The sequence below is a fragment of the Henckelia pumila genome, chromosome 3 (assembly GCF_033568475.1).
Source record: "Henckelia pumila isolate YLH828 chromosome 3, ASM3356847v2, whole genome shotgun sequence".
Taxonomy (NCBI): Eukaryota; Viridiplantae; Streptophyta; class Magnoliopsida; order Lamiales; family Gesneriaceae; genus Henckelia; species Henckelia pumila.
This window is the reverse complement of record NC_133122.1, coordinates 171368042-171381934: the sequence shown is the minus strand read 5'-3', so window position 1 is coordinate 171381934 and position 13893 is coordinate 171368042. Positions and strand designations below refer to the sequence as shown.

The 13893-nt window shown below is 33.7% G+C and overlaps 1 protein-coding gene across 1 annotated transcript; it reads left to right on the top strand.

Moving 5' to 3' along the window:
* Positions 1-9282: 9282 nt before the first annotated feature.
* LOC140887775 (PWWP domain-containing protein 3) lies at positions 9283-12470 on the top strand. Its single transcript, XM_073295246.1, has 2 exons — positions 9283-9403; positions 9635-12470. Exon 2 carries the CDS (start codon positions 9657-9659, stop codon positions 12261-12263), a length of 2607 nt encoding a protein of 868 aa, XP_073151347.1. The 5' UTR covers positions 9283-9403; positions 9635-9656; the 3' UTR covers positions 12264-12470.
* Positions 12471-13893: the final 1423 nt, after the last annotated feature.

Here is a 13893-nt window from a genome sequence, read left to right as displayed (position 1 = left end):
CAAAGCTTTATGTGACTTAGGTGCAAGCATTAATCTTATGCCTTATTCATGTTTTGAAAAGCTAGGAATTGGTGAGGTTAAGCCAACCACTATCTCCCTGCAATTAGCTGATAGATCCATAAAATATCCAAGGGGGATTGTGGAAGATGTGTTGGTTAAGGTAGATAAGTTTATATTTCCAGTGGACTTTGTTATGCTTGATATGGAAGAGGATCGTGAGATACCTCTTATTTTGGGGAGACCGTTTTTAGCCACTGGAAAAGCGTTGATTGATGTGCATAAGGGAGAGTTGATTTTGCATATGAATGATGAGAAAGTGATATTTAATGTTTTTCATTGACTTCGATATCCTGCAGACAATTTTGATTGTTTCAGAATTGATATTACTAATGTTTTGGTTGAGTGTTCTCTGCAGGAACAGTTGTCTGTGGATCCTTTAGAAATATGTTTGACAGGAACAACTGATGAGGAGCATGTCAGCAAGGAAGTTCATGAAGTGGCACGATATCTGGACTGGAGTTTGCCCTTTGACAGACTCATCAATACTAAGATGGGGGAGCTTGACCATACTCCAAAACTACTGAAACCATCCACCGAGGAGCCCCCCACACTTGAACTTAAACCGCTTCCTTCTCATTTGAAATATTTGTATTTATTAAAGAATGATAAACTGTCAGTAATATGTTCATCTTCTTTGACAGTTTGTGAGGAGGAAAAACTGTTGCGGGTGATTAGAGAAAACATAAGAGCCATAGGATGGAGCTTGGCTGATATTAAGGGGATTAGTCCAATCAGGTGCATGCACAAAATATTGATGGAAGCAGAGCACAAGACATATACTCAACCACAGAGGCGACTAAACCCGACTATGCAAAAGGTAGTGAAAAAGGAGGTGATAAAACTCCTTGATGCAGGTATTATCTATCCTATATCTGATAGTGAATGGGTGAGTCCAACTCAAGTAGTGCCTAAAAAGGGAGGGATGACTTTTATTGAAAACGCAAATAATGAATTGATTCCTACTAGAACTGTTACGGGGTGGCGGGTTTGTATTGATTATAGGAAATTGAATGATGCCACTCGTAAGGATCAGTTTCCCCTTCCCTTTATTGATCAAATGGTTGAGAGACTTGCAGGGCATGCGTTTTATTGTTTTTTGGACGGTTATTCCGGATATATGCAAATTCCATTAGCGCCTGAAGACCAGCATAAAACCACTTTTACTTGTCCTTATGGTACTTTTGCATATAAACAGATGCCGTTTGGTCTTTGTAATGACCCTGCAACTTTTCAGCGGTGTATGATGGCTATTTTTCATGATATGTTTGAAAAGTTTATTGAAGTGTTTATGGATGATTTTTCTGTGGTTGGGTCGTCTTTTGATGCATGCTTATTCAATTTGAAAAAATTGTTGCAAAGATGTGAAGAAAGTAATCTTGTATTGAATTGAGAAAAATGCCACTTCATGGTGAGAGAAGGCATTGTTTTAGGACATAAGGTGTCCGAGGTAGGTGTGGAGGTGGACAGGGAAAAACTTGAAGTAATTGAAAAATTTCACCTCCCACGAATTTGAAAGGAATTCGGAGTTTTCTTGGGCATGCGGGTTTTTATAGGAGATTTATTAAAGATTTCTCTTTTATTGCTAAACCCCTCACTAATTTGTTGATAAAAGAGGTGCCTTTTAATTTTTCTGCTGAGTGCTTGCAGGACTTTCATATTTTGAAGCAGAAATTGACAACTGCACCCATCATAGTAGCGCCTGACTGGAATTTGCCGTTTGATTTGATGTGTGACGCCAGTGACATCGCGTTGGGAGCCGTGCTTGGACAAAAGAGGGACAAAGTTATTCATGTGATTTACTATGCCAGTATAACTCTGTCATCCGCCCATCTGAATTATGATACTACTGAAAAAGAATTTCTCGCAGTAGTATTTGCCTTGGATAAATTCAGGTCTTTTTTGGTGGGAAGCAAAGTCATCGTTCACACGGATCATTCGGCATTGAAGTATTTGATGAGCAAGAAGGATGCTAAACCCAGGTTAATTCGTTGGTTTTTATGGTTACAAGAGTTTGATCTGAAAATTGTTGACAGGAAGGACTCGGAGAATCAATTTGCGGACCACCTTTCTCGTTCGGAAAATCAAGGAGCTGAAACACAAGTGATTCATGATGATTTTCCAAACGAACAGCTGTTTGAGGTATCGAATTTACCATGGTATGCAGACATTGTAAATTACCTCTCAAGTAAGTTTCTTCCCTCGCATTTAACTTATCAACAGAAAAAGAAATTTTTCTGTGAGTTGAAATATTTTTTGTGGGAAGATCCTTTTTTGTTTAAGATCTGTGCAGATTGTATTATTCATAGGTGTATTCCAGCAGAAGAGGTAAGTTCTATACTCTCCCATTGTCACATAGGTCCGACTGGAGGTCACTTCGGCGCGGGTCGTACCGCTGCAAAAGTACTTCAGTCGGGATTTTATTGGCCTTCATTGTTTAAGGATGCATATACATATGTGACTACGTGTGATGCTTGTCAGAAGATTGGTAATATTTCTAGGATACATGAGATGCCCCTAAATAATATTCTTGTTTGTGAGGTTTTTGATGTATGGGGTATTGATTTCATGAGACCGTTTCCTGTGTCTGAAGGGAATAAATATATTTTGGTTGCGGTCGATTATGTGTCTAAGTGGGTTGAAGCACTTGCATGTAGGACAAATGACTCTAGGATGGTTGTGAAATTTTTGAAAAAATTCATTTTGCTAGATACGGTACCCCTAGAGCCATATTTAGTGATGGAGGAACCTACTTTTGTAATACTCAATTTGATACACTTTTAAATAAATATGGGGTCACTCACAAGGTGGCAACACCTTACCATCCCCAAACTAGTGGGAAAGTTGAGATTTCAAATAGGGAGTTAAATAGAATTTTAGAAAAAAATTGTGAATTCAAACAGGAAAGAGTGGTCGAATAAATTGAATGATGCGTTATGGGCTTATCGTACTACTTTTAAAAAACCTATAGGAACTTCTCCCTTTAGGTTGTTATATGGTAAAACATGTCATCTTCCTGTTGAACTTGAGTACAAAGCACTATGGGCTACTAAATTTTTGAATTTTAATGTGCAGGCTACAAGTGAAGAGCGTTTATTGCAATTGAATGAGCTTGAGGAGCTTAGGTTGGATGTCTATGAGAATGCCAGGATTTACAAATAAAAAACCAAGAAATGGCATGATCAACGCATCGTCTCACGTGAGTTCGAGGTAGACCAAACTGTTTTATTATATAACTCACATTTGAAGCTCATGCCAGGAAAACTACGTTCGAGATGGTCAAGACCGTTTACTATCAAGCAAGTGATTCCATATGGTACTTTAGAAATTTATAGTCCTACAACAGGAGCATTCAAAGTCAACGGGCAGAGGATAAAAATTTATCGAGGTGGTGTCGTGGATCCAACACAGACCACCGTCGAATTGCATAACCCGACAAATTAATGAAAGGGAGGAACTGTCAGGCTATAGACTATAAATTTAGCGCTGGCTGGGAGGCAACCCAATATTTATTTTTAAAGTTTACTTTGTTTTTTTATTTTGGTTTCGTTTTTTTTATTTCTTTGTTTTAATGTTTTTTTCTTCTTTTGCAGAGCCAGAAAGCCGTTGTTATATTGAACCGCGCGCGCGCGAGCTTTCTTTCTCGCGCGTGCACAGTTCAGAAGTCCAGAAGGCCATAGAATTGGCCACGCGTGCGCGAGACTCTTCCTCGCGCGTGCGCAACATAACTGTCCAAAAGCCAAATAATTTCGTCTCGCGCGCGCACGAGACTCTTCCTCGCGCGCGAGCGGGAGTGTCTGACTGAAAAATAAACGGGATTCCTCTCTTTTTCCCCATTCCCCTCTTCCTTTTCTCTCTTCTCTTCCATAAACCCTAAATCCCCAATTCCCTACTCTCCCAATTCTCACTAAATTCCTGTCTAATTTGCCCATATTTTGCATATATTTGGATTTTCTAGCCAATATCCAAGTTTCTAGCCTAACATCACCTAAAAACAGAGGAGCAGGGGTATCCCCTATCCAGACCTCAATAACAACCCAATCAAACTTGGTTTCTAGAGGCATAACACGAAGGCAATAAAATTCTATTTTGACACCTTTGAAGCTAAGACCTCTCAAACTTACTCTTCATGCTCTAACACCTCAAAAACCCATCCAAGCTACTTATTAGCACCCCTAAATGATCAGCTAGGGCCCTTGAGCTAGTCTCTTGCCTGATGCTAACTCATTTCAAATGTTTCACCCAATACGATTACCCGGCGACTCCAAACTCCACTTATCTTCATGCCAACCAATTTACCCCTTAACCAGCCCCTAAAACCCATCTAATATACATTCATGATCACATGTCTATCCCATAAACATCCCATGGGCAGCGCCTCCACTCCTCATCCATTCCTTCCAAAATTTCAATCCAAATGCCACAATTTCAACACATTTCGCATCATTTCAAGGCATAAATAAAATGTGACTTGTATAATACCATGAGAGGCTTAAAACCAATCAAACACACATGAAAATGGGTTGAAAACATCATGCTACAATCTGATTTTTCATTCAAATCACCAAAATTTCATTTGGATGCAACTAAATCATCCCTACAACATCAATATGCAAGCTAGCAATTAAAAGTACACAAAACCAACCCCATGGCTCCTTTACCTACTGAAAATCGAACACCACACACACCAATACACATAAAAATTCTTCCCAAATTCGAAATAACAAGAAGGGAGCCAAGAGAATTTATATCCTATGCTTGGGTTTCAAAAATGAAAGAGTTTTCTTGCCTCAATAAGCAACCAACAACAAAGAAAAAATGGAGAGGGGCACGGCTGCTGCTTAAGCTCACGATCAGCAGCTGTTGTAGCTTCCTAAGGTGTCTTCGGGGCGGCAACACAGCGGCTGGAGGCAGGGAGGACGACCGGCGGCTAGGCTGGAGGAAAAAGGGGGTGGCCGAGAGCTATACTTGGTGAGGAAAAGGAAATGGCGTGAGGTGAAGGGGAGAAGGATGAGGGGCGGCTGTTGAGGGATATAATATGCTAGGATTTAATTGTGTGTTGTAATATTTTAATTTTGTGTAGGTATAAGTGTGAGTGTGTGAGTGTAGGGCATGAAAAAAAATGTTATTTTACTAATTAAAGTGCTAGTTTATGTATTACAACTTTAAGTTGTAAAATTTCCCTCATTTGAACTTCTAAGTCTAGAATTTTTAAATTTAAATATCAAGAATGAAATTTCACTAGTCCGGTTCCAACAAAGCTAATTTTGGGAAATAAGAGAATTACGCGCAAGAATGCGCTTACACGATTTTTTTTACCCGAAAAAATTTAAAATAATATTTTATTTTTATTTTCTTCAACTCTCAAGAATTTTAGGTCATCTAAATTTAAAATAAGAGATTTTCCCGTCGTGTCCACCTTTGCCGCGTGCCGGAGTCGAATGCCACAAATTTCAAGTATCTCACACAATTAAATTTAAATATTTGAACAATTAAATTCTAAGAAAATTTTAAGGCATTTAAATCATAATGAATTTAGGAATTTAAATATCGATGCTAAATTAGACATGAAATTTAAAATTATGGAACTTATGCATCACAAAAATAAATAAATATTTGAAGAAATTTAAACACTAACTTAGAAATTAAAATCAATGCTTTAGTTATTTTGATGTCACAATGTTAAATAAAATTTTTAAATAATAAACAGAACGATTAAAATAATTTAAATAAACTAAATAATTGATTTAAAAGTCACCTAAATAAATAAATAAATAAAGCGAAATAAAAATCTTTAAAACGACTTGGACAACTACAAGTATTTAAATAAATAAGCTAGAGATTTAAAATGATTTAATATAACTAACCGCTAAACATAAGTTATTTAAAATAAATATGTTGGACCATCCAAAAATATTTAAATAAATAAGCTTAACAGTTAAAATCATTTAAATAATTATCCAATAAACTTAAGTCATTTTAAATAAATAAGTGGAGCACTTAAGATCATTTAAATGAATAAACTAAATATTTAAAATCATTTAATTAAGAAAACTTAAATATTTAAAATATTTAAAACAATTAAGTTGCAAAATAAAATCATTTTGACAAATAAATTTAATTTAAACAATTAAAAACATTAATTAAATAGTTAGTACAATAAAAATTATTTGAATAAATAATTAATATTTTATTAGTAAATAATCCAGATAAAGAATTTTAAATAGATTAAACATAAAAAATAATAATCATAATATTTATTTAATTTAATGCATGCGATTTAATGGATTGGATTTTAGGTGCTACATCACTAGATTTAAATGGTGTGCATGTGAGTTTGATGCTAGTTTTGATGATGTGGTCCTTACTGACGGTGAAGTCGCCTGAGCATCCGTGGCAGCCAGCACCCGTGACCTATGCCAGTTTATGATACAGTTTCTTTTGGGATTTTTATGCATTATGTTATTTCTGCACATCATTACTGATTTTCATTGTTTCGCTTGGTTTTGAGATTTTAGATGTTTGCATGGGAATTGTCGTTGAACTATGATTTTCGTATTTCCGTTATGAAACTTTCATGCATAAGATTTTTAGTTATGTTTGAGTATTTAATTTAATTGCATGCAAACGACTATATATTGTATAATATTTTATGAAAAACCATTTTAAGTATAGATACATATATGTAACTTTATAAAAAAAAAATTCAAATAAGGGTCGTCTTAAGAATAATCAGTAATAAGAGTTAAATTAATTATAGAAAATATAATTGTGGTAATTATAAGAGTCATAAAAAAAAATTAACTTAATAACTGAAAGAATTATAAACGTATAGTAAAATAATAATTATAGTAAATCACAGATAATAAATTATTAATATTGCTATTCGTATATTTGTTACTAATATTATTTTTTTATTATAAATATAAATATATTTTATCTTTATTCCTATTATTTATTTATGTATGTATGTATTTATTTATTGTTGTTGTTATTATAATTATTATATAAATTATTATATTATTATTGATTTTTTTTTTATTATTATTATTATTATTATTATTATTATTATTATTATCACTATCAATATTAATATAATTATTAGTACTGAAATATATATTATTATAATTATTCATATTACTGTTATTTATATATTTACTAGGAGGATGAAGTTTGATAATTTTATTTTCCTGTATTACACTACAATTTAAATTAAGTATAAATTCAAGAAATTTAATAATATTTAAATTAACTAATTTTAACAGTCACATTATAATTGATATTATATTTTATTTAACATTAAAATTAATAATAAAATTATTATTACTATTTTAATAATAATATAATTTAATTATACTTTTATATTATTGTTAAAATTAATTATTTTTATTTTTTAATTAATATTTTTTATTATTTTTTGTAGTTTGTAAATTAAAGTTAGTGACATTTTAATAATTAATAATGTTATCAACCTTTATTTAACATTAAAATTAATATTCAGATTATTATTACTATTTTTCAATAAATGCATATTTATATTATTATTAAATTTAATGATTTTATATATTTTTATTAATATTTTAGTTATTTTTAGTTTGAAAATAGTGAAAACGTAATCATTAATATAATAATAAATAAATATAATTTATAATTTAACGAATTTAATAATTAATTTTATTACTATTCACATATTTTAATTATCATTAATTATTAATATATTAATTATTTAACAGTAATATTGTAATTGTTATTAATTTTTATTTAAAATTAAAATTAATATTAAAATTATTTATTAATATTTTATTTATCAAAATAAATTAATATTTATATTATTATTAAATTTATTATTTTCTATATTTTGATTAATATTTTTCTTAATTTTTTGTGTTTTGAATTTAAAATTAATGAAAATTTAATAGTTAATATAATATTTAATTTTTATTTATAATGATAACGATAAAAAAATAATTTTTAACTTTATCATTATTTCAATTCTGATATTAATCATTTAAATCAAATATGTTATTATTTATTTCAATTCTATCAAATTTCTTCAATAATCTCATTATACTTTATATATTTTTTTTATTATATCTATTGAACCAAGCCGAGATTTGTGATATATCATATATGGACAGATTAGTGTCTAGTAGCTGTCCACTTTCACACAGAAAAGATAAGAATTTGAAAGACGGTACTTTACGCGCCTAAACTGAAAAACGCTATCCCCACTTTAATATTTAGCATTTATTTCTATTAAATGCGTGCCTCCTTTTTCGGTCAGAATTTGGATTCTTATTTCTTGTACAAAAAGCTTTGTGGAAATGAAAATAGAAATTTATTTGGATAGAAAGCAAGAATCAACTCTTATATTCAATTAAACAAATAAACATTTGTTCGATATATTATATTATATCGATAGGCAAAAATCCTCGATGGCAATTAATGTGGGACTCCATATTCCATAATACCCCTTAGCTTTTTCTAAATTACTCCATAAAAAACACACTACTACTACTACTACTACTATTATTATTATTATTATTATTATTATTATTATTATTATTATTATTATTAAAAATAAAAATAAAAAATAATAATAATAATAATGATGATTATTATTATAATAAAAATATAAGAATAAAATCATGTTTGTAAAACGTACTATATTATATTGTATTATTTTTTATTTTCTCTTGAAAATATGTTAAATAAAAAGTTTGACAATATTCACCTACCTGCAAACAAATGGGATTTTTCAATGGTGATAGTTCTTCAAAATCACACAAACTTTTATATTATTGTCTCATATATCGATGCGAATCTCTTATCTGACCCGACATATTATATTATTTTTTGGAAGATCTCACAAATGATCGATAAGAAGATTTGATCAATCTATATATATAGAGTGAAAAGTAATATAATTAAGATAAAAAATAAGATTTTTTTATTTTTTTGATCGAATAAGAGATTGGTATCAAAAAATTAACTAATAAAACAATGTCTAGAGAATTTTGAGATAATCTTTTATTTTAAAAGATATTATTTTTAATCGAATTAACTTGCAAAAATATTCATAAAACTGTCCCGCTGGAAAGTCGAATATTATTTTGTAAAAAAATCTTCAAATACATGAAAAAAATAAATATATATATATTTTTAAAATATGGTCATTAAATAAAAATATTCCCCCAAACCAAACAAATCCTTACGACTAGGAGCATACCATATCCATGTACCCATTGAGCTGTCGGATTATTCTCGTCCCTCCTCCTCACTCTCACCTTTAAACCCTAACAAATGCTTCTTCAAGAAATGGAATAAATCTTTTCATATTTTCTTGGTAATTAGTCGTTTAACCCTCTCTCTGTATTTCGTTCAGGCTAATTCTTGATGTATTTTCAACTTTTTTTTATTTTATTCTATTTAAATTTCTGTATCTGCGACTTTTCGCCGCTTCATGTATGTTACTGTCTTTCTTGTGTATTTGGAGAAAAACAGTGAAGTGATTCGTAGTGAAAAATTTTGCTTTTGATGCCGACTGCTTTTATTTCGTAACCAAAAATTTTTGCAGGTCGTTTGTTTTTCCTGTGCCAATGGCAACTCTGGAAGATGTTGTCGCAGCGACACAATTTCTTGCTAAGGAATCTGAAACCCTAGTGGCGGGGTCGGGTTCTGACGGTCGGGTTAGGACTTCTGATGTAGAGAAAGTTGATGGCTCAGCTTCTGCTACTGTGAAGAATTTTGACAGTATATCTAATGGTGTTACTAGTGTTTCCGTTAATGGTCCCTCTGATGGTGTTTTTGGTGGAAAGAGTACTGGTAGTGAAAAGCTGAATGAAAGTCAGGAAAAGGATTCGATAGGAGATGTGATTGATGACAAGCTGGAGGATTCAAGCCATGGTTTTCGAGTGGGGGATTTTGTTTGGGGCAAAATTAGGAGCCATCCCTGGTGGCCAGGACAGGTTCATGATCCCAGAGATGCATCGGAATTTGCAGAGAAACATAGCCAGGAGGGTTGTCTCTTGGTGGCATTTTTTGGGGACGGGTCTTGTTCTTGGTGCGCACCGTCACAGTTGATACCTTTTGTGGAGAATTTTGAGGAGATGTCAAAAAGTAGTAGTTCTAAGAGCTTTTTGAATGCTGTAAAGATGGCCTTGGATGAGATTTGTAGGCTTGTCGAGTCTGAGATGAGTTGTAAATGTATATCGGAGGATATTAAAGTTGGCCTTGCTAGGCCCATAGTGTCCAATTTTGGAGTGAAGACTGGAGTTCTTATGCCGGAGTTTAATTTTCATCCTCTTTTTCTCGGTGAATATGAACCCATTGGGTTGTTTGCAAAATTGAAGAACTTAGCAGAGGGGGTTTCTTTTGCTAGTTCGATTGAGCTTGCAGTGTTGACAAGCTGGATGTCTGCCTTTTTTCGGTTTAATTGTGGTTATCCATTGTCTCGGTATCACGGGGCTTTTAGTATTGAAGGTCTGGAAGATGAGAGTGAGAATGTGGCTGTGGTTATGAATGATATTACCTCTCGTGATGAAGTCCCTAAAAAGGGCCCTCATTCTGATGATGAGATTTATCGTAGAAGGAAGCAGAAAAGTGTTGCGGCGCTGATGGGAGAAGACACAGATGTGAATCTGAAAACTAGAGAAAGAGTTGCAGTTCAAGAGGGAGTCAATTTGGTGAAATCCAGGTCTTCCAAAAACCGGAAAAGGAGCATTGATGGAGTAGTAGGACGTGTCGATCAAATGGATTCTTCCGTAGGGAAATCGAGTGGGAGGAAAAAAGTTCAGGTTTCTGTGTCCAGTAAAGTGACAAGTGAAGAGGTTGTAAATGCAGAAAAGAGTAGTGTTAAAGGTGCAGATCATGTAAATAAAGGTCCTTCCTCAAGGAAACGAAAGAACATAAAAGTTACTTCTGGTGAAGCTAAAGAGGAATCAGAAGGGGTTACTACACCAAGGGAAAGAAAGAAGAGTAGGTACTTATCTCCACCTTATACAAATATTGGGAGGAGAACTGGTAATACAAGCTCAAAAAGGGAGGCAGAAATTGAATCCTATAAAATTACCAAGATAGCTCGGGTGGGAGAGCGTATGGAGAAAGCCGCAGAAAACCTTTTGGTATCTCCACCTTTAGCCAAGATGGTTGATGAGGAATCAGAGAACGAACTGCTGGACGAACACCCAGAAAGGCATGGCATGCCCAATAATGCGAGTCATGGCACGAGAAATGATACTTTGATATGTACCATATCTGATGTCAACTACCCTAGACACTACACCAACAATGATAAGTTGATGTGTCCTATATCTGATGTTAGCTCCCCTATTGATGTGATACTATCAGAGATTCAGTTTAGTGCTCTTTATCCTCGTCAATTTGGCGAGGGAGGTTCCCTTGATATCATCCGGGGCTTTGTTTCTGCACTCAGAAGCTCAACCTATATAGAAGGATCAAACTACGATATATATCAAAATTGCAAGAAAGGAAAAAGGAAAGAATCACTGCCCGACCATTTGAGAAACCTGGGAGACGACCTCCTCCACGAAAAAGCCAAGTCATCTGGCCTGAAACCTTGCAAAGCTGTGACATTGAAAACTGACGGGACTTCAGGTAAGTCCGTGTCCAAGAAAGCAGTTGAGACTCGTGGTGAAAAACCCAGTGCGGTGAATGTAGAGGAAATTGATGCAACACGGCTTATTTTGACTTTCAGCCCTGAGTATCAGTTGCCTTCAAAGAAAGATATTCTAAAGATTTTTAGCAAGTATGGGAGCCTGAATAAAAAGGAAACAAACATAGCGTCGGATCCTCACTCATTTCAGATTGTTTTTGCTAAAAATTCTGATGCAGAAGCAGCCTTCAAATCATCTTTAATCCAGAGTCCCTTCGGAAAAAACGTTAACTACAGGCTGCAATGTTCTTCAACTCGGCTAAAGTCTCATGGATCTCAGGGAAGAGTTTCATCTCCCCGCGAACAGATTCCCAAAGAGCTTGATTCTTCCCAGCCACAGGAAGAGTTGATGACAGAAGTCCTTCTCGTCAAGCAAAAGTTCGAGATAACGTCCGCAATCCTTGAAAACTATCATCTCAAATTCTCGCCAGAGGAGAAGTCTAGCTTGAAAGATGAGATGAAACTCCTCATGGAGGTGGTTGAAACGGTGAGTGAGAAGGTAAGAATCATGGCTGAGGGAACCAAATCTTGAAGACTTTGGGTGTCATTTTCGTGTTGTTCATCATAGGTGTTCTCGATTGTTAATGTAGACACATTGGGTAGAGCAGGAAATAGGAATTGCGATGTTTTTCTTTTGTTAAGGTGATCTGTGTAATAGTAATTAGGGGTGTTATTTGGATGGTTTGGTTCTATGATATTTCCGTTTGGATTTTCGGTTCTACAATGGTCTATTGTCGCCCTAATCCCAGATTCGTTTTGTTTCGGTTTTGACTTGGTTTTTGCAAAATGCAGTTAGCTGACATTTATTGATACACATGGGATCCACGAAAAAAAATAATAGATCTCACGTGTAAATATACATCTTTAGATGCATATTGGGATAGTGTCCGTAGCAGTATCATCTCACTTGAAGCAAAAGTAGTGAGAATTTGAAATCAAAGTCTAAAACTAATACATGTTAAAGTTTGAGCCATTGAAAAAAAAAAATGTTACCAAATTTTAGTAAAATGGCAACTATATCTTTGTTTTATATACCTTTTTCTCTTTTAATTATATAAGTTTTAGTTCTTACATGATCAACTATCAATGCTTGAAATTTATATAAGATTAATATTTTGTTTTTAGAAAAAGTAAATGATCATATTTATATAAATGCATAAAATATGTAATATATATACAAGCGTTCCTTGCACGCGATGTGTGTATATACATAAAAATCTTTTATGTTAATTGATTTTCGTGTTATTTTTTAAAGTCACATGATGAATTAAATGTTATCCAAGATGTTAAATTCGAAAACGTGAACATAACAAAACAAGTACAACAAGAGTAAACAATAAAGCGAACGAGAAATAGTAAGAAGACTGTAAAGCAAACCGATACCTGTAGTTAAGTATAGTTTCCTTAAAATAGATTCCTTGCCTCCACAAGGTGCTTGAAGATCAACACGTACGGACATATGTTTTTCAGGATACAACGGTTGAACAAGTAGAAAATTAAACACATATTCACTACTCCGGCGAACTCAAATCGTACCTTCACTTTATCACCAAAACTTAATGGAGGCCAAATGAGAAGCTATCAATATGAAATGTAAAAGAATACTTGAGTGAGATCTTGAATATCATATTTGGATTGAGGAAATGAACACACTATTTATGTAGTGACCCTTACCGAGATCACCTACTAATCAGAAACTTAGGCATGCAATTAACTTAATTAAATAATGAACCCGAATTAAACTGCGGAAGCAATAACAATATACAACCCCAAGAAAAAGGAATATTTAAATACCCAAATAGTTATACAACCAAATCGAAATGTTGTATCAACCCAATACAATAAAATAAAACCCTAGGCGAAGCTCTAACTGGCCAACCACTGCCTAGCCCCTCTTGGATCCACCCGCCTCATCCAATCGCAAACCTGCCCCATGGAATAGGGTGTCCAGATACACAAAGTACGAGACGTGAGCATAAAATGCTCAGCACGAGAGTATGAGTATACATGCATGCAAGTGTACCTCCTACTGACTAGAGGTCAAGAATCAGATAACAAAGACGGACCGGGCCCTGGTATGTAGCACGCTGTGTCGTCGCTTCAGGAGGTGGCTCACATACCGAAAACCAGTGGATACTCCGGACCCAAATCGATGGAAGTCC

Bases quoted from the DNA above. Each gene is read 5' to 3' on its own strand.
- LOC140887775 (XM_073295246.1), top strand. From the start codon at position 9,657: ATGGCAACTCTGGAAGATGTTGTCGCAGCGACACAATTTCTTGCTAAG.